The 21,481-nt window shown below is 37.6% G+C and overlaps 2 protein-coding genes across 13 annotated transcripts in view; both read right to left on the bottom strand.

Annotated features, from left to right (window-relative positions):
* LOC143036811 (uncharacterized) overlaps window positions 1–21,481 on the bottom strand; it is a 139,603-nt gene that overhangs the window by 40,849 nt on the left and 77,273 nt on the right. For 7 of the 12 annotated variants that reach the window (XM_076204586.1, XM_076204587.1, XM_076204590.1 and 4 more), the window contains exon 5: window positions 467–1,713. The exons of 2 other annotated variants lie outside the window; for them this stretch is intronic. In XM_076204586.1, the coding sequence (XP_076060701.1) occupies window positions 1,142–1,713 (572 nt within the window). In that variant the 3' untranslated portion in view covers window positions 467–1,141. Of the gene's footprint in view, window positions 1–466; window positions 1,714–1,779; window positions 2,373–11,769; window positions 15,237–17,774; window positions 21,259–21,481 lie in introns of those variants that run through there. 3 more of the 12 variants (XM_076204594.1, XM_076204593.1, XM_076204595.1) reach the window with 3 other exon arrangements.
* On the bottom strand, window positions 15,248–20,673 carry LOC143036650 (uncharacterized). Its single transcript, XM_076204208.1, has 2 exons — window positions 20,526–20,673; window positions 15,248–16,726 (listed from the first exon to the last, which is right to left on the bottom strand). Exons 1-2 carry the CDS (start codon window positions 20,671–20,673, stop codon window positions 16,014–16,016), a joined length of 861 nt encoding a protein of 286 aa, XP_076060323.1. The 3' UTR covers window positions 15,248–16,013.

Raw genomic sequence — 21,481 nt, 5'->3', positions numbered from 1 at the left:
TTGGTTAGGTTTTGTTTTCTGTAGGAAGCTGTGGGGCAATCATAGTGGTTTTTTCACTAGGATCTGGTTAAAAGTCACTGTTGTTTGAAGGGGTTGAATACTTGTGGGGTGTTGAGAAAATTGGACACTAGTAGTAATGTAGTATTGCAGGGGGAGTTTTACATTGGCAGATAGGAAGGTTATTTCTTGTCATGAGAGGGCCATCTATGAGGCAGGAATACCCTGGTCTTGGTTATGATGATGCAAAGACAACCATTATATATGTATGGGGAAGGGGAGGGAGGGAGAGAGAGCAGGAGAGAGAGGTAGTGAAAGCATATGCCAGGCCACTATTGCCTTCTCTATGATGCTCATTTACTGAAATGAAATTATGGCCAATTGAAGACATAACTTCCTCAAAAGAAGATTGAACAATATAGAGCAGGGGAAGGTAAATCCAAACATCCTTTGGCTTTCCATGTTTATTGTTGCAGCGCTGTCATTTAGCGATTTGGTTGAGTCAGGCTGAACTGTGAACTACTGTAGAACAAAGGCCACTACACTTTTGTGACCTTGCACAGTGTTTTCAACCTTACTCAGAAGCACCATGAACGAAGCATCACTGTGTTAGCCCTTTGGGCCTTCCACGCTTTGCAACACAGCTACGTAGTTTTATACAAAAATATCTACAACGTCAAGCTGCTATAATACAAAATAATTCAGTCTGCCTTTTAAGCTGCATACTGTGAAAAGAGAAAGGAAAGTATGAAAACCTGGCAACTATTGAACTTTTGGTTATGTGTAGTATGAAACTGTCAGTTTCCTGTGTTTCCTGAATGCATGGAGATATGTGTTTGCACGTTGGTTCACGTCCTCAGAAATAGTAGTATAAAACTGCATAAACGATCATTTGTCAGGCTCTAGGTCTATAATACAGTATGTACAAAGTTGTTATCTGCCAACAATTGATAATTTGAACTAAGTCTACGTGACATGACATAGGTCGTGGTAGTTGTGTACACGGGGGGGAGGGGAGTGGAGGGGCAGTTTTGTTCACAATGCCCAGCAAAGTTGGGCTAGATAATCACAACCCTCCTTGCTCCTGCTCTCTCACTCCACAAGAAATACTTGGGCCTCATTTAACAAGCTGCCACTTGAGTCGTTAGCAAAGATTGACCTTATGGACGCCCTGCATGTGTCGCTTCAACATGTAATTGTGAGCAAAGCGAGCACAGCAAAAAGGACACTCAAACTGCTTTTCCACTCCGCACTCAAAGCGGACATGGCGTTTGTAGGTAGAGAGGCACGTATAACTCCGCGAACAGCGCTCACACGTGGCTACAGTAGCTTTGTTGGGTTCCTGACGACGCAATATCTGCTGCTGGCTACCTGACGGAGGTAGCGGAGTTTGAAAGGCGAAGGAGGGAGGTTCCACTTTTATGTTGCATTCTTGTACCGTCACTAATGGGGGAAGAGCGAGGCCCTGGGCTGCTGCTGCTACTGCTGCCGTTGCTGCTGGGTCGTGGTCAAGGTGGTCCTGTAGGAGGTGAGCGGCAAAGGGCCCAGCACCACTGCCGCCGCTGTCACCACCACCACCTCCGGCAGCACCACCACCACCAACACCACCACCACACTCCCAAACTGGAGCACCACCCACCTGGAGAGGGTCTGGAGGCGGCGGAGCCCCAGCCAGCCATGTGGGTGGAGGCACGGGGTTGCCGCCGTGGCCTTGGCCTGGAAAACAGACGTACACGTTACCAGGCAGCTCGCTCGCACGTCTTCCCCGGCACTCATGCATTCCGCAGCTGCCCCACGCAGGCCGGCCTCTTGCCCCCGCGTACGCTACACTACACACACTACGGTACGTACACCAGCTGGCAACTACAGCAAAGCCTGGCGCTGCTACCCGCTAACAACGCCACACACTTGCAACACAGACACCAGGAAATATTTGAGGCTGGGAGAGAGGGGAAAGGTGGTGGAAGGCAGGTTTCATCTCGAGCTGAAACTAACAGCAGGCACGTCTCTGTGTGAAACCATGTGCATCTTGAGATTGAAGTTGTGACAGAACTTTCGACCACAAACTGAACACGAAAATTTAGGCTCAACGCCGCATTCATAGCGCAGGTGTCTGTGCAATGCGCCCTTGGTGGTGTAGCCCTTGCCGCACTTGGAGCAAGTGAAGTCCTTTTGGAGCAAAGCAGACCCCAGGCCCAAGCTCGTCAGGCTTGACGACATGGGCAGTTGTGTTGCAGTCACGCCTGGCGAGTCAAATCCAAGAAGTGAGAGAGGATCAAGGGAAGAAGGGGGGCCAGGAGGAGGGGGAGGAGGCGCCAGAGTGTCCAGAGAAGCGAGGGCGTCCAGGGGCGGCGACCCGGGCCACGTTCCACCACCTGCAACATGGAGAAGAACCATGAGCCTCGAGCCGCCACGGCCTTCACATTCTGCCCAACTTGCACTTCCTCAGCATCTGTCTAGGCCCTTAATTCCCTTAGTGGTTCTACCTCTCCTAACCACCACCTTTTGAAAGCTACTCAATCAAATCCAAGTGAGAATGTGGAAACTGGAACTACTGCTCGATGACATGGTACCAGCAAAACTATCCTCTTGGATGTCAAAGTATGCACAAGAAGGAATTTTTCTTTTTATTGAAGATGGAGTGAACTATAATCCTATCTGCGAGGTTTATTAGGAAGCCACATGGACTAAATTCGACTTTTTTTTTTTTTTTTTTTTTTTACTTCAATAACTATGCCTTGATCACAAACCAAAATAGCACTGAATGTAAGCAAGCAAATACACAGACCATGCATGCACAACACATATGTATAGCACAGATGAAAAGCACAGCTTAAGCCAAATGCAGGGGAAAATAAAAGAAGGTTCAATGGAAACACTAGAAACGCCGCACTAATGATGAGCCTTGAAAACTGCCACTGGAACTGGTTTTATCAGTCCAGGTGATAATTTTGCCTCTTTTTCTTTTTAAGACAAATTATACTGTTAAATTGCCAGAAGGACAGAATAATACCTAATGGCACTGACATCCCTGTATACCAAAGATGACTAACTAGACAAACTTAAAAATTCTTAAATCTGCAAAAGCCTGTGGTTTTGGCACACCATGTTTCAATGAGGAGCTGATCCCACATATCAATTAAAATGAGCCCATTGGCTACATTGGGAGATTCACTTTGAAGGCTATAAACAAAAGACAATTGTAAACTAATAACTTTATTGTGTGTATCGCCAAGAAAGCCCATATTACAAAAATAATGCCCAAACATCTCATGTCCTCCCTACAACTACTTGGACTTCATATTTGCAAGTAACTTGGGTAACAGTTGGATGGTATACCTTAATCCAGGTCTTCTTATGCTATTAAATGTAATGGCAATGGCATCAATTAATATCATTACAAATAAAACTGAAGCTAGAGAACTGTCTTAGCACCTATGAATTCCAAGTATGTATTCAACTAAATGAATAGTCTAGTCAGGAGCAAAATTTTTGTAGACTGAAAAATATGAATGGAAAGAAGAAAAAATAAAAAGTAGATCCCCAGCTGAGCAAACCTGTATTGAACATAAAGTCAAGGAAAACCCTTGTTGGGGTGAAACAACCTTCACTATCTCTCAAATAATATCAAAGCACCCTAAGGTGCAAAGGTGTACAGATTTTCAATGGTCAAGTTTCCCAGCTGGGGTTTAACTTGACAAATAATATACAGAGCCAGGTTTAGTACTGAGGTAAAAGGTATCCAGTATGTCCTTAACAACTTACTAAACTTAATCATACATGCCACAAATGTGACTAAATATTTTCCTTAACAAGGTGAGGTAGATGGTAAAAATTTGCATACAAGATTAATGTATGCATACTGGCAATACTGCATGCATCCAGTCCACAACAAAACAAAATTTGTGGTCAAAGATGCACAGCAAACACTGTAAATACTTTTTTGGATTGGTGAAATACTGACCTATGTTTCTCAGTCCATCACAGGTGAGATTAATTATACTGTATGCTTGTCATATTAAAAAATACATTGAATCTTGAATGTTATTTACTTAAAGTATATTTAAAATGACCAAATATTTCTTGGTATGTACATAACATTCAAGTTCAGATACATCTGATGATTAGTAGTAATAACAAAGCAGCATATGACAATAGGAACTGTCAATATTATCAATGCAATGACCTGAAAAATTGTTAGTTGACTTTAAATGTGTATGCTCCACTCTTCATGGCAATTGCCATAAGCACCATAAACAAGAACATTTAACCAAGGACACAAACAAACCTACAAAGTGCATCATCTAATTCAATATTCTATCAAGGAAATAATCATCTCAGAAGTCTTCCTAACTGATGAATTATCCTACAGAATATATAAATCATGATTTCATTCACTGAAGATAAAAGCAGGATGACTTTGATGAGAGAAATACACACATCCACAAAGTATGAAACCATGTGTGTAACATGTAAAAATTAAATATAAAATTACATATATAGGATGTGCACACTCTTTTTCCCCTAACAATAGGCTTTACCCTTACAGAGGGTAACTATTGAAGGGGAGGGAAAACTATGGCTAGGTTGGCAAGCCCATATTAGGGGGGGACAGAGGGAGAGAGGGGGAGAAAGAAAGAGAGAGAGGAATATATATATATATATATATATATATATATATATATATATATATATACACACATATATACATATACACATATATATACATATATATATATATATATACATATATATACACACATACAATGTATAAACAAATATACACATACATTATATCCCTCTGAAAACAGTGTTACTAAGATGTAGTAGAATTCAGTATTTCACTAGAGCCCACAGTGGTGACCCATTATGAACTGGACAATTCCTTTCCATAAGAAATTCCTAGTGAATTCGGTCTATAACTACTATCTTTATAACTGTGGAAGATGAAAGGATATCTTTTGGAAAGGGGAAAATTCCTAATGTAGAAAGAGGGGAGGGAGTGCATATACACACTTAAAGGTGGATACATTTTACCTATCTACCCCTGCGTATTTCCCCACCTTCTAACTCACTCCAAATTATTCTCTACCCTCTTGGTCCTACACCCCCTCCTCCCCATTAATTACATCTTCAATCTATCTTTCCCTCTGCTCCCTTCTACTTTACATCAGCATATTTACCTTCCCAATGTACCCTTTTATAATGTCCTGTCCCTTTCCCTTCCCTCCATCTCAAGGTACTGTTCATATTCTTCCCAACACTCCTTGTTACATTTTCTCTAACTCCTAAATCTGGCACCCTTTCATTTTATCATACCAAACATTCCTGAAAAGCCTTTCACTCATTTCACTCTAGTATGCTAACACCAGCATCTATAACTTTTCCATACAAAATCTTCATTCCTATTACAGTATATTTTTCACCATTATTTAAACATCTTCCCTCCTCTAAAAGTCTTTTTAAATTTAAATGTCCTTTCACAACCAGTATGACTTTGGAAGGTCTGACTACTCAAAAGTCAAAAGTGGTGGGGATAGAGGCTTCTTGCAAGGGGGATACAAGCCACAGACTGGAGAAGAGAAAAAAAAAACAAGCAAACATACACACAAGGGTGAAAGTCAAATGATGGAGATGAGAACTGTAAAGAGGTATAAGGAAGTGGAAATTGGAATGAAGATGGTGTATAATATGATACCAGAAAACAAACACCATGCCACCATATGGATACGTACTGTGAACAATGGGACAAGAGAATAGGAATACAGATGAACTTGGATTAATATCTGGTGTCAGTAAAATGAAACACTGAAAACCTGGAGGCAACACATTGTTGGCTCAAAAATCCTTAAAAAGAAAGTTGCATTGTCTTCAGTGTGGTGCATACATTAGGAACATGTCATGAGACAGGCCTATTCTAATAGATTTAGTAACATCGTAATGCTGGGTGGTAAACCCAATGAAGTTGCACAAATGAGACTTGGGCTTCATAGGGATTTTTCATTTGGTTTTATGGCTTCGGTGTACATTTTAGAACTGGATTATTTGGTTTGCTCAGTAATGCTTAATATATGATCTAAAAGTGAATGTTTTTATTGGGGCAAGTGACAGATTAGACTTCCAAACATCTGAACAATGCCCTGACCCCAGGAAAATGGCAACTCATGAACTGGACAGTGATTTTTTCTAGTTTATGTTTTGGAGTGGATGATTCAGTAATAAATTATTTGGTTTGTTCTGTAGTGCTTGATTTATGATCCAAGTGTGAATAGGTTTTTATTGGGATTTGTTCAGAACATCTGAAGTATGCCGTGGGATTTTTCTTCCACACAATTGTGCCCATGAAGAAACCAAGCATGGGCATATGAAAAGTGCTAGACGAGGTGGGGGTGCGAAGCAGATGAATAAAGCTGACTTGGGAGGGATGATTTGGTTTAATGCCATGACTTTGTAAAAATGCACGGAGGCACATGTAGATGAATAGAGAAGAACAAGGGACATGCACACACACACACTAATATTTGAATCATATGTATGTATGTATGTATGTGTAGGTGTGCAATGCAAATAAATAAGAGTACAAAATAGATATTCTAGTTATAGATACAAAAGAGCGGAAGAGAGACGGGGGGGGGGGGACAGAAGGGATATGGCTGAAAGGGAAGAATAATTGAAGTAGAAAGAAAACTCATGATAGAAGCAGAGAAATAGAGGAAAGAAATCTACCTTCAAGATCTTGTATGGAATTTTCTGGAGTGGGTTTAATAATCATACCAGTAATGGACAAAGTAGATCTCTTCAATGGCAGATACCAGTCTTCATCCTTATGAATAGCAGCATTATCAACCCACCCCATCACTTGTATGTTATCAATATTTTCAACTCAAGTAAGGGTGCCACCAGCATGCACACATGACATGTACACACACAGGATTTGTTAGTGTGGTTTAAAAGAACAATGAGAGGTTGGGAAAAAAAAAAAATGAATAAATAAATAAAATAAGAGTACTTGGAGGATGCATTTATCTAAGGGAAAAATAGATGAAATAAGTCATAATAAGAGCACAGGGAAGATATACTGTTTTGCTCTATTAGGCAAAAACTGCACAGGCAGTTATAAACTCATGACACCTGTGGTGGTGTAAGCTATTTTTTTTTTTCTTTTTTTACTTGTGTTCTGACTATGCTTTCTTTAGTGAAACAAAACAGCCAGTCCATCATTTAATATTCAGGTTGCCTGGCTTCTCATTAGTCCAATGATCTGAATCTTCCTCACTGTAATTACTTTGTATGATCCTGTGACCTTGGCAATATTCACACAACACTCTTTCATTTGCTGCTTTGTGTGTAATAGCTTTGTTACTTTTTATCCTCATTAGTAATCTGCACTATTTCTATATCTTACACTTGGACAAGGTCTGTAAATGTGAATGTGTCATAAACATCTCTGATCACTCACCACCACCCTGCTCATAATTTACCCAATAAGAACTGGGACAGGTGTTAACTGGTATATCTAACTCCCATCATTACTTTTCCCTTACCAATATTCTTGATATCAATGTCTAGTGAATATGCTATTTCATACAGCCAAGTATCCCTAGAAATGTGATTTTATATATATATATATATATATATATATATATATATATATATTTATATATAGATATATTTGTATATATATATAAATATGTATATATATAAATATATATATATATACATGTACACACAAATATATATACACTTATATATACATATATACATACATACATATATACACATACACAAGTGGAAAGGGTGGCGAGGTAAATGGAAGGGGGAAAAGAAAAAAAAAAAATAGTTTATTACCAACATTTCGTCCTTAAAGGACTTAAGAGTATACACTAAGAAAATATTTACAGCTTATATACTGCTTTCCTTACCCCATTCCTCCCTGATCTCCATCCTTCCATTGCTCCACTTCACCTCGAACAAAGTCACTTGGTGAAGCGGAGCAAAGGTAGAATGGTGAGAGGGGAGGAATGGCGTAAGGAAAGCGCAAGTATACAAGCTGTGAATATTTTCTGAGTGTATACTCTGAGGAAGTCCTTTAAGGACAAAACATTAGTAATAAAACTACGTGTTTTTTTTTGTCATTTACCTCACCACCCTTTACACTCAGTCATACACATTTTAACATATATATATATATATATATATATATATGTATGTATGTATGTATGTATGTATGTATGTATGTATGTATGTATGTATGTATGTATATATATATATATATATATATATATATATATAGAGAGAGAGAGAGAGAGAGAGAGAGAGAGAGAGAGAGAGAGAGAGAGAGAGAGAATCATGAAGTACAAAGTTCCAAAAGGCATTTAAGAATCAGGACTAGGTCTTAGGGTTACACAGCTGGGCAGGCAGGGTGTGAGTTAGAGTGAGAGAGGAAGAAAGTTAGAAAGAAGTAAAATCACTAAGAAGCACACAAAGTTTAAGAATCAGGACTAGGTCTTAGGTTTAACAGCAAGGCAGGCAGGGTGACAAAGTGTTAATCAGGGCAGATTCACAAGCAGGGTTTGAATGGTTACAATTGTACTTGTGTATTCTTGTAGATGGCAAAGTCAAACCATTGAAGAGTAAAACTTTTTTTTTTTTTTTCATTCTGTTCCACTACCACAACCATTCTTCATGTTCTACAAAATTGTTTTAGAAGTTTCATCTTTCACACTTATAAAATCAGAAATAGTGGTTGAGAAACTCATGACGTGATCAATGAACATATCAGTATCTTTCATAATAATGTCTGTATTTTTATTAAATTAATGATGTATGTGTCCTTCCATGGCTTAAACAATTCTTAAGAATTCTATTGCAATTTACTTTATATCAAAATATAAAGTGTATTTCAAACATTAATATAAACTGAAAAGGCTGAGCAAAGAGAAATGGGAGAAGAGAGAGAAAAAACACGAGTGGTAGATAAAGAGATATATCTGGGCTATGACTAACACACTTCTATTAAATGTTTCACCTTACACAAAGTAAAGGCAATATTTAGGAGCACTGTAATGATGAATGGGATGATATCAATGTTGCATTTCACCTTCTTAAGTCTGATTTTTTATCCACAAAGTAAACAAAACAAGCCATGGAAGAATACTGAGGAGGGAAAGCATTCAAGTTTGGACATGACCTATCAGACCCAAACCCTTCTTTTTATGCAGATATAAAGCCCTAACTTTAAAGTTCCCAATATTTCATACCCTTTACAAAATAACAAATGATTATGATAAGCCTTAAGTTCGAGTGGCAACTTTGATGCATTCCACCTATCAATACTTAATAAAAAGTACTAATTGTCATTTACTCTGGTACATGCAATAAACAGATAGACAGACACATATGCACACACATACACAGATATATATCACAAAAAATTATGAGTGCTTTATTCCTCAAAAAATAAGTGACCACTCAAAATTGGGGAGAGGGGGAAATGAGACATTGGCTTGCTTGTGTCCAGTAGCCAAAAATGAATATAATACAATGTATGATAAAAAAAAAGGCAAAGTGTTAAACCACCACCATCCAAATGACCATCACACTACATATGCCTATACAATGCACCAGAACAATAATAATGCTCAACAATATTAATGCTACCATCATTACCTCCTAACATATAAGAACACTGGCACCATTTGTACTCCAATATGGAAGTGTTGAATTGGTTTCTATCTGATCAGAGCTTTGAAACAAGCTCCAGGTACTGCAGTTTGGTTCATCTATTCATATATAAGCATTCAAAATAAGGCCTATTTGATAATGCCATAAATGTTATGTGCAACTTTGGAATGAGGAAAAAATGCTTAAGTGATTACTCTAGCTATGACACTACTAGAGCATATATTGTTAACATTTGTACTGTAAAATGTGGTCGGATTATAAAATGATCATGCACATATATTGGAGGACACACAGAGAAATCCATACATACTTCACACAAAGGCACCAATGACAGGTACCCACCCACGGGTGGTCCTGCATGATGGTTAGCAAAGGTAGCATTTTCAAAACTTGTTAACCCTCTCACCTCTGGGCCCACATTTTTCATAAATGAAGTAGCCTTGCTGTGTATATGCTGTGTCTTGCCACATTGTTTCTGACCCAGGGTGATGGGCGAGATGCAGGGATGACCAATCATCCATGAAGAGCTGAGAGGGAGGGAAGGTGGTGGATGGGAGTGAATCGAGTGGAATTTTTGACTGTTGCCAGTGTTGTATCAGTTTAGCACTATTTCCATGTTACTGGCCAAAGTTGTAGGATGAGAACACTCCCCAGTTCTCAGCTCTCCATGTGAGAAAATAGTGTAAGAAATACAACTCAGCTGATGTACAGAGATTTTTGACCCAACCCAGGGAACAAGTGTCAGCCCCTAAAGAGGGTCAACAATTTTTTGAAAATGGGCAGCTTTGCTGAACATCTTGCAGGACCACCACCACTTGTCTTTGGCCCCTGCATATATGTATGCATCTGTGTATATATATATATATACATTACATTTACACATACACAATGTACTAATATTATATATATATATATATATATATATATATATATATATATATATATATATACATATATCAGAGAGGACTATGTCGTGACACATAGGTACAGTGAAAAAATCACAGTCAGAGAAAGTAAACAGATGAAGAATAGAATTAACTATATATCTTGACCACACTCTGTGGTCCTCTTCAGCAGATAGTTACATGGTGTACTAGTAAGTTATATAGTTGATACAATGGAACATGTGGTGGTTCAAGTAACTACCTTGGTAATGATTGCTGTCTTCCAGGCCATCTACATTGTGTAAAAGTTTTTTAATTGCTAATGTGGTTAAACAATCTGATGACCTTTGTCCTTTATATGTATTATAATTTGGGTAATTCTTATTTAATGATGACTCAATGATCTTCCTCCGGAAACTGCACTTAGAGTTGTAGATGATTTCTGCTTTCTCCAATTTGTGTGATGGTTTTCCATGGAGGTATGTAGAAATACGGCAGTTTTCTTGTGCATATTTCACGGAGTTTTTACGTTCTTTAATTCTTGTTTTGAGGTCTCTTCCCATTTGGCCCCAATAATCTTGTTCACAAAAATACCTTGTAGAGATTATGAACAACTTTACTGGGGCCAAATGGGAAGGTACCTCAAAACAAGAATTAAAGAACAAAAACTCCACGAAATATGCAAAGAAAACTCTGCCATATTTCTACATACCTCCAAGAAACACCATCACATAAATTGGGAGAAAGCAGAAATCATCTACAACTCTAAATACAGTTTCCGGAGGATGATCATCGAGTCATCATTAATTAAAAACTACCCAAATTATAATATATCTAAAGGATAATGGTCATCAGATTATTTAACAACATTAGCAATTAAAACACTTTTACCCAATGTAGATGGTCTGGAAGACAGCAATCATTAACAAGGTATATTATTTGAGCCACCTTCTCATGTTTCCACTGTATTGACTATATAACTCTTACTTGTATACCATGTAACTATCTGCTGAAGAGGACCACAGTGTGGTTGAAATATAGTTCATTTTATCCTTCATCAGTTTACTTTCTCCGACAGTGGGATTTTCTTAAATATATATATATATATACATACACACACACACACACATACATATGTATACACACACATCTATAAAACACCCACCCACACATATATATACATATACATAACACCCACCCACATATATATACATATACATAACACCCACCCACATATACATATACATATAATTATATATATATATATGTATATATATATTCATGTACACACATAATATGCAGGTACACATACACAAATGTGATACTAACTCTGCTGTGCAAAACCTATTTAATACAACCACTGAATAATAGTCTACCCAAATATTACTCAAGAATTCATAATATGCAAGCTCATGTCTTAATGTAGAATAGGACAAATATGGAAAAATTTTGCAAGTAAATGGGTGAAGTAATGGCAGATGGGGTCAATCTTTCACTGCAGCAAGAAATAATTAGCACCACCATATACTGCTTTGGACATCCATCCAGCTACATCACAATCCCACCACCTTATTGGACTATGAGCCATATTGCATAAATTTCTTTTACAGAACTTGCTATATTATGAACATCAAATGTATGAAAAAGAAAATCTAGTTTTACCTAAATTTGGCTGACTTGATTCTGTAATCTAAAAAAAATGCTTTGGCTAACTAATAGTACTGATGTCAGTAGAGTTCAAAAATGCATAGTGTTCCTATCAGGACATCTGCTTCATATGCAAGCAGGTAATTCTGACTATTACAATACTGTGTAATCCTAATTTGGATACAGATTCTTGTACCATGGATAAAGTGAGCTTGGAAAGGGTAATAGGATTTCTTGTATGCATTTGGGGAATGGGCAGTCAAGTGGTAATCAAGGCAATATCTCATGCTGTGCAGCATTTAAGGGAAGAGCACAGGAATTATAGGCCTGTATATTACCCGTATTGGTTTCTGTACAACGTCACAAGACAAGGAACTTTTGGGGGGGCTGTCAACAGCAGATGAGATGAAGACAAATACTGTCCAGAGGCATTTCCTAAAACTAACAATACGACTCCAATAAATACCCAGCACAGTCTTGCCTTCTTTCCCAGCTTCCAGTACCTTTTATATATACAAAACAGTTACACTATGAGAATGTGTGTTACCAAAATGTTAACAAAGGGGAGGGAAGGGGGTCTGTGCCAATGTGTTCAGGAGGACTTAGGTCATGCTTAGACTGTAATAGACTCCTGACTCAATACCTTTATTGTCCTCCTTCAAACTTCCATTGAACACAGGGAACTTTGTACCTGATTGTCTTAAAAAATTTGATCTTATTAATAACACACATGCAAGCAATAACTCCCTTATCTAATACACTGGAACAGAATGAAAAAAAAAATCATTATAGATATACAAAACAAGGGGTGCCTGGCCCACTCCTCTAATAAATATAATATACTTGTAGGAACCAAGGCACCCTAGGATTCAGAGTTGACTAGGACTTATGACCAACAAAACAAGTGAGCAGTAGGCCTCATCCTGATAATCTTTCTCTTCCCATAATAGTTATAACAATGTTGTAGGTACTCAGTTCTTCTCTAATGCAATGATCTATGTCATCCCTGAGTTGTTTAATCAAATCTGATGAGGATGCTATTTGTTACATACAATATTTCATGAAAATATTACCAAAATATCTAGTTTATTTTTCACTCTATACTGTATAGTGTATATCTAGGACTATCCTTGATCTGAAATCTATGAGCTAGATGACACTGACCATGTGGAATGCTATGATTAAAATACAAAATTTGTACCTGGATCCTGAGTAATTCACAACTTGTTCCAAGTACTAATTCACTTAAAGAATTCAGTGATAGTATATAACTTTAAACAGTCACAGCACTATTTCTGCAAAATGGAACCAGGGGTTCTATTGATAATTTGTTCAATCTTTTCAGAAGTAAATATGCAACACACTTGACTGCCCATCCTGGATTACATAAAACATTATACATATAACAAGAATGTGGCACCAGATAAAAGACCACATGAGGTATTGGTGGCATATCAAAAGAACCAGAGAAGTGCTTGAATTCACCTCATCTATTTCAACCAAGTTGAATCCAAACACTAACCAACTGGCAAGACTTAAATCAATCTGAACCTCTCAAAAATCTATTAACAATCAAACCAGCCATTTTGTACAGAAATTTTTTGACAGCCTTACTCAAGGTTCCCTTGATGAAAAGCAACCTAGGAGCAAAGTTGCTATACCTACAGACTGAGAAATTTCAAAATTATATTTGTTTAAATAAAAGTATTTCATATGTGAAGACCCCCTAAAACACACATATAACCAAATATTTAAGACAAACCCTATAATTATCAACCTAACATAACTGATAGCAAATTTCTTTTTCAATGACTATGAATTATCAATCATTCAAATATCATTCATGTTTTACTGATAGATATGATTATACCAACGACATTTATGCTCCAAACATTGCTGATACTGAACATATCCCTTAAACTTACCCAATTACAATCCAATTTCCTCCCATTTCTAATTTGCTCTCACTATGTATTACTTTCTCCCCTACCTGTCCCTTCTACATGTATCTCTCTCTCATGCACTAACTCTCTCTCACCCTCAGTTTCTCTCTCACCCCTCTGTTACCCCCCCTCCCATTAAATACATTATACCAATGGGTCAGGGCACTACACAAAATATAAATTTCTCAATCTGTAAGTGTTCAAGAATTATTTGCTCAAAACTAACAAGCTATTAATATTACACACATTCTCAATCTTTCTATTTTAACGGATACAGTAACCTGAAAGCTTAGTTACTCAAGTTTTGGCTCCTCTCATTAATAATACATATTGTGCTATGATACAAACCTAATTTTCAAAAAGAACATTTGAAGCAATAGAGATACAGGATCCTAGTGCATTATGAATGCCTCAAAGTTTGGCTAGGGTTCTTCTTCACTTTGGCAGATGGTTATGCAATATCAAATAACCCTTCACAACACTGCACTTATCACATGCAAGCTATAAGGGCCACACCACCAGCAATAACTAATGTTATTCTGAGTTTGGATTTAAGCCTTTGCCCAACCTTTGCCACATGGGAAGTCCTTTTAACTATCCTGATTCTGCGTGCTTGATGCACTTGCCTCCTGAGGTAGTGGGAAATATTCATCCTTGCATACTCCCACTGATGCTACAGGATCATTGGAGGGGAAGATTGGTCCCTCCTTACCTTCCACCTGCCCTCCTTCCCCCGCTTCATTGCGGTGGGTGGAGAACACGTGGATCTTGACACTATGTCGGTGCTGGAACTTCTTCTTGCATATTGGACAAGAAAATTGTGGTTCCACACCACATTCATATTTCTTGTGCCGTTTTAAATTACCCGTAGAGGCATATGTGCGACCACACTTATCACAAGCAAACTGCTTGGGACTCTCTGAAAAGGGATAGCCCAGCATAGATTTTGGAGAGGACTTTTCTTTGCTCTTGATATACAGGGGCAGGCCAATGGGGGGAGGACGATGCAATATGTCCGTAGACATGCGGGGTGGAAGGAGGCTAGGGAAGCCTCGCACAAGGTTAAAAGCACGGAAGTAATCTGCAATGAAAACACAGCAATTAACCAATGCAACTGTGTCACTATCAATCTACAGCTGTTACTTTACAGCTATCATGATCTCCATGCTATTTGGAGCTAGGCATATTCCCTATATCCTAGCCGGGTCTGCTGTGCCTTCTTGCATGACCTGCTAGTGCTTTGGTGATCCAAGAAAGTACACAACATCCAGACTACCATGCAGAGAGTGGAGAGCAGGAGAGAGCCAGTGGCTACACATGACTACCAAAAAGCCATGCATTTAGTAAAGCCTTACAAAATGTAATAAGGATAATACTTTAAACCAATAACATCTTTGTGTGGAACCTTGAAAAAATCAAACTAAACCTAATGAGATCAAAAAACACAGCTCAAGTGATACAAAAACTGAAAACAAAACTACCAACATAACAAGAACAATTAAAGCAGGCTTTACTTAAAAGCCAAAGATAATATAAAAATAATTAACTCAACAACACCAAGTAGTATAAAGTTTATCATGGTTATGTACAAAAATAAATTTTAGATTTGAAATAATTGTGTAAACTCTCTCAAAAGTGCTGAAGGCAAAAATGTCTGGTAATAATACTACTGCAAAGAAATACTGAATTTCTCAAACTATTTTCATATCTAATCACTTAAATTTATGAATGGCAACTTATATACATATACATATATATATATATATATATATAAAATAATGTAATAAATAAAAAGAAAATCCTTTGAGAGAGTCCACATTAGAAAAAAAATCACAGTAATATGAGATCAACATAAATATTATGATACAACATATTTATGATGAGAAAGCATATGTTGCTTTAAGTTGAATTTGTGGGTACATCTCTTCTGACAGACAGGACAACAAAATTTAGGTTCTACTCCACATTCAAACTTCTGATGACGATGAAGTGACCGTCGAACTCCATAGCTCTTGCCACATCGATTGCAATTGTACAGTAGTGTACTGGTGCCACCATTGGTGTTAGCTTGATTTGATACAGTATTGCAATTGTTGTAATAATGCCCTGGCTTGCCACTTAAACTGAAGGAAGGAAAAGGTGCAAGAGCACCTATGATGGTAGGATCTGGCATTGAAGAAGGCATAAATGACTGACCACCCAAGTTCTGTGTTCTGTCAGACATGGCACGGTGAGTTAGAGCTTGTGTAAGTAGTTCTAAACGACTCATTTTCAAGCTCTGAGGTAAGTTAAGGTTAAGAGCATTTGTCATGTAAACAAGGTCAGGAGGCAGTGGTTTCCCCAATGGGGATGGTGTGGAGCACCTAGGAGTAGGAGTGGAGTTATCAGAAAAATAAGATGCATCGCAGGGATTAGGAGGGGATAAGGTAGATGTGAGTGGGAAGTGTTTGGATCTAGGGGTGAGGTCCTGGGGCTGTTCGTTGTCCCAATCATCCCTTTCAGGCTCTGGATCATGGAAATGGTGGCGAAAGTGGCCTACATGAAGCCAAGCAAGACCACCATGGAAGATGCCTCACGTGCAGAGCTGCTACTTTTTGATTTTCCAACTTAATCCTAAATATGAAGTCAGAAGTAAAGGATACACATGCTTTATGCAGTGTAAAATTATGCTTGGACTTTATAAAGTATCAGTAATAAAAATAGTTCTAAAGAAATCTAAGTATATAAATATGCGTGCATGAGTACTACAAGAATATGTGAATGGTGTTGGGCAAGCATGTAAATACTTTAAACAATAGACTGAAGTTGAATGATCATGCATTGATAATGAAGATATTCATATTCTAATTCAGGATGCTTTTACAGATATGATAAAAAAAAGGTCACCATAAAGAGGGAGTTTATGGAGATGTTATTGCAGCCCAATAAATGATGGATGAAGCAAAATCATTTGCACCTCTTTTGGGAAGAACTTCCTTTCAAAATAATCCAGTTGACTGTGCCACCAGACAGCCTGTGTGGAGGGCTGCTGTACAGTATTTCACTGTATTTCCCGAAATTAGGTCTTCTTAAAATTCTCAGTAAATATTCATCGAGTCTGTCAAACTGTAAAATCATTGTTCAAGAAAGTCCGGTTTCTGTTTGTTTCATACAGGTACTATGCATTCTTTTGTAGAACTCTCCTGATTACATTGCCATTTGGGAAAGAATTTTTTTCACTCACATACGTACGTTATATATATATATATATATATATATATATTATATATATATATATATATATATATATATAATATATATATACACACACACACGTGTATGTGTGCATGTCACTAGGTCCAGATCACTTAAAAAAATGTAGATATTGTACACATTTTAATAAATTTCAAGTTATTTTCGGAAGATGAAACAATAGCACACCGCTGGTCCATTGTTTTATGAATTAAATAGAGTATATCTAAACTTAAAAACAATACATTTGGTTTAATATGTAATCTTGCAGGCCAATGACCATTACAATTTTTGACCTGCGTGAATAAAAATGCATTTATTTTTATTACCCTAATTTGCCTCATAGCTCCTCTCCTTTAAACCAACTCATTAAATTATATCCAGTGGAAACTAACACATAATATAAACCCATTATCACACTTATTCAACTTAAATTTTCTTACGTATATGGATAAGAAAACAAATTTCAGAAAGTAAAAATATTCCCTTTATTGCTACATAACGAAGCCTAGAAATTATCATAAACCTTTGGGAGGGGAGGAAAGACGTCCCACTATCATGAATGTTCTGACATGGAAGAAGTTTAAAGAGAAGGAAATAGCACCATGTGTTACGCTGTAGTAAATAGGCCAAGTTGACATTTGGCATTGCCCTCTCAGGACCGGTGTGACAAGACACACCTGCTTATCACAAGTGTCTAGTGGGACACCTCAATCATAAATCTTACCAGTATGCCAAAGATTTCTTTAACAACATCCAATCTTATATGAAAACACATTTTCAAAATTTAAAAAGTTAAACAATAATAAAATCTATCAAAAGTTCAACACATCCTGCCAAATTCTAATTCTGCCATATCCCACTACATTTATCATTAAACTGAATGTCTACTTCAAACCAAATCTGACCAACACCTACTCATGAAATGGAAGCAAGCAGGACACTGAATATGTAGCACATGCCACAAAAAATAAATTAATAAAATAAAAATAAAATAAAATAAAATAGTCAAACAGTAATAATATATACCCTACTAGAGTTCCCTGATCCATATATCACATTGTCAACTGATTAAAAAATCTAGCTACCACATAATACCTATCAGAACTTTATATAGGCAATATATAATCTCTCCATGACAACTATTCTGAACTAAAATATGAAACTCAACATCACAAGGGTATAAAATGTTACTATACCTGCTTGCTAGGCCATCTCAATTCATTGCAGGAGCAACATTTGAACAATTATTTGGTTCTTTCAATTACAAACCAAGATGTGAAATCTGACAGTCCTAAAATGACACAGCCAATTCTATCACTCATCAATCCCTAATCACCAAATTCATACTTTCACACCATTCCACAGTCCTAAGTCAGATAAAATTTTAAATATAAAACATTATCATATTTTTGCTACCTAAGATATGGCTATAGTGAGAGATACACGCTTGCTCACTTGCCATTAACAATAAATTTCAAAGGGACATACTTAAACCATTTTCATGAATTAAGAGCCATAGATATTACTGTTATTCATACCATCAATTTCTGAAAAGCACCTTCTGAGCCCAAAGAATGCTCAGCCCAGCTTTGAGCTATGTGCCCTATACTTCATCCAAACTTGCTAATGATCAAGATGATACCACAAACGAATGTCACAGAAGTAGAGAGGGCTACTTATTATGGGGAGTCACCTTCTCCACTATGACTACATACTATTACTGTAGCTTTAATGTTTTAAAGTAGTTTCTACCTTATCAATCTAGTCAATCAAATATTGTTAGGTAGAGTATATTACAGGAAATTAATTTTAGATACTTAGCAAACAATGAGCACTAAACAAATCTACATCATATTTACAGCAAATTTCTACATTTGATCTAAGGTGACTTTCAAAGTATAAACAATCACAGAAAGAAAGTCTTTACTTTTAATCTACAGGGCCCAAGCCTAGCAGTTGATGGATTCCTTATGGTCAAGCCAATTCTTTTTTTTTAACAAGCTGGTAGTGAGCTGTACTTTTCTTTGCTTCAAATACAATGAAAATAAAAAATAAATAAAAATAAAAAAAATTCCACAAATTATCATTATATGCCAATAATACTAACAATAATCTAATCCTTTCCTAAGAATTCAATTTCCCTAGTGTTCATGAAACATTGGTTTCAAATCCTGGTACAGATATCTATAAAATTCAACCAGAAGTAAACAACTACTCTTATATATGCCCATAATGCATGTTTTCCTTAAAAGGAACACACTCACAAATCTAATACAACACAACTGCAACTCAACCTCTTGAATTCCTGGCTTATGTCTTAGTTTTGATACATAGCTCTATTGCTTTGGCAAATTTTAAGTACTGGGAGTACAACCATCTATACTACTGCTTGGCCCTATGCTAACCATAATGTTGTCATGATTGCACATGTTATGGTTTATATTGCACTGAGCAGACTTTTGTACTGAAATTGTGACCTAACTACTGGGAAGCAAACTGCTTCTTGTAAGACCTGTGATACATTGGGTTTGCCCTTCAAGATAGATTTTTCCCTGGATTAATTATGGTTCAGTTCATAATGCAAGTCCAAGAAATCAATTGTAAAAGCAGAAAAGCCTAGATATTAGAGAAAAGTCCTAATTACCTAGTTAACACTGTTCTTCCATTCGTTTAAGGCCTTAAAGGCACAGTGACTATCACAGGGCTTTGGTGAAAAAAGTCACTATCTTGTATTATTTTAGAGCTATCTATGGCTCTTATATATAAACCCTCTACAGGATATCTTTCAATAATATTAGGAACATGAGGTATTCAAGTATGAAGAAATCACTTCATTACCTTGTGTCTAGATATGACACCAGTTACCATTAAATAGTTAAACTTGAGATAAAAAAAATCAAGAGAAAAATTTGAAAAATTGTATATACATATTCACATGGAGAAAAAAGAGTAAGAAGTTTGAGTAAAGCATTGAGCCTGCAAGCCGTGCTGTTTAGGATTCCTCTTGATAGCTTCATGTCTTGTAGAGTTTGCAGCCTAGTTTTCTAATAGAAAAATGCAAGGCAAGACCCTTATGCTCAGAAGCTTGGGTGTTCTTGAAGTTATGATGTGTGAAGTGTCGTTTCCATCACCAGACTTGTGTTGATCCTTGCATATGCCATGCCAAGGGTGTAATGTGTTACTGTGTGATGCTGTTGGGATTTAGTCCACACCTTGGGACAGCATGAGATGGAGTAAAGCTTCCATCCCAGGCCTCTAAGTATCATCCAAGCAGATCTGGCCATCATGTGTTGTTGCTGTTGTTGTTGCTAAGCATCCCCTGCCAGCCAACCAGCTGTCCATCCACCAACCAGCACCATACAAGCTTTAGCCTCACTTTACCTGCATCCTTGTTTTGTTCCTGGCCAAACAAGACCAGTTATAGAGGCCTAGGGCCTCCTAACCTGTTTGCTGTCGACAGCTAGGCTGCCTTCTTCAGGAAGTGCTGTGCTTGCGGGCGATATGCCTCAGAAGATGCGCCTTCTGCTTGAACTTCCAATCACAATGGGTACACTGAAAACGAGGTTCTACACCACACTCATTTTTAGTGTGATGTTTGAGTCCTTTTCGAGTCTTGTAGAGACGACCACACCGTGAACACTCGTTCCGCAGGAGAGAGGAATGATGGTGGTGGTGGTGGTGGTGGTGGGGTGGAAGAGGAGTAGCTGGCGGAGAGGACGCCGGGCCCCAGGGCAGGGGGGTGTACAAGCCTGGGAAATGGGGTGGGGGGGTCCCAAGTCCAGGAGAATAACTTGGGTGACTACTAGGGGGCAGAGGCAGAGGGGAGCTTAGGTAAGGTGCAAGTAAACTGCTTTTGCTTTTCCAAAACCCTGGAAAGAGGAGAAAAGAAGTCGTCAGCTCCAACTTCTCTTTCCTCTCCAGCTTGAATTTTTTGTATGCGTGCTTTGCATTTTCAAGATATGTTAAGATCACCAAGAATAGAAGGCACTTGGGCTTATCTGACCCCTTTACACAACTGTTCTGTATTTATTAAACTTCGAACAAGTTTTACATCTACCTACGCTGACATCCCACGAGTTTACACAACCAGTA

This window comes from Oratosquilla oratoria, chromosome 21 (genome assembly GCF_046742065.1).
Source record: "Oratosquilla oratoria isolate Oo_2021 chromosome 21, ASM4674206v1, whole genome shotgun sequence".
NCBI classification, from domain to species: Eukaryota; Metazoa; Arthropoda; class Malacostraca; order Stomatopoda; family Squillidae; genus Oratosquilla; species Oratosquilla oratoria.
This window is presented reverse-complemented; position numbering and strand designations above follow the sequence as displayed.

Coding starts and splice junctions, on each gene's coding strand:
- LOC143036650 (XM_076204208.1), bottom strand. CDS start 20,673: ATGGCCAGATCTGCTTGGATGATACTTAGAGGCCTGGGATGGAAGCTT. Junction 16,727..20,525: donor ATATGCAAGGATCAACACAA/GTCTGGTGATGG, acceptor TCTGCACGTGAG/GCATCTTCCATGGTGGTCTT.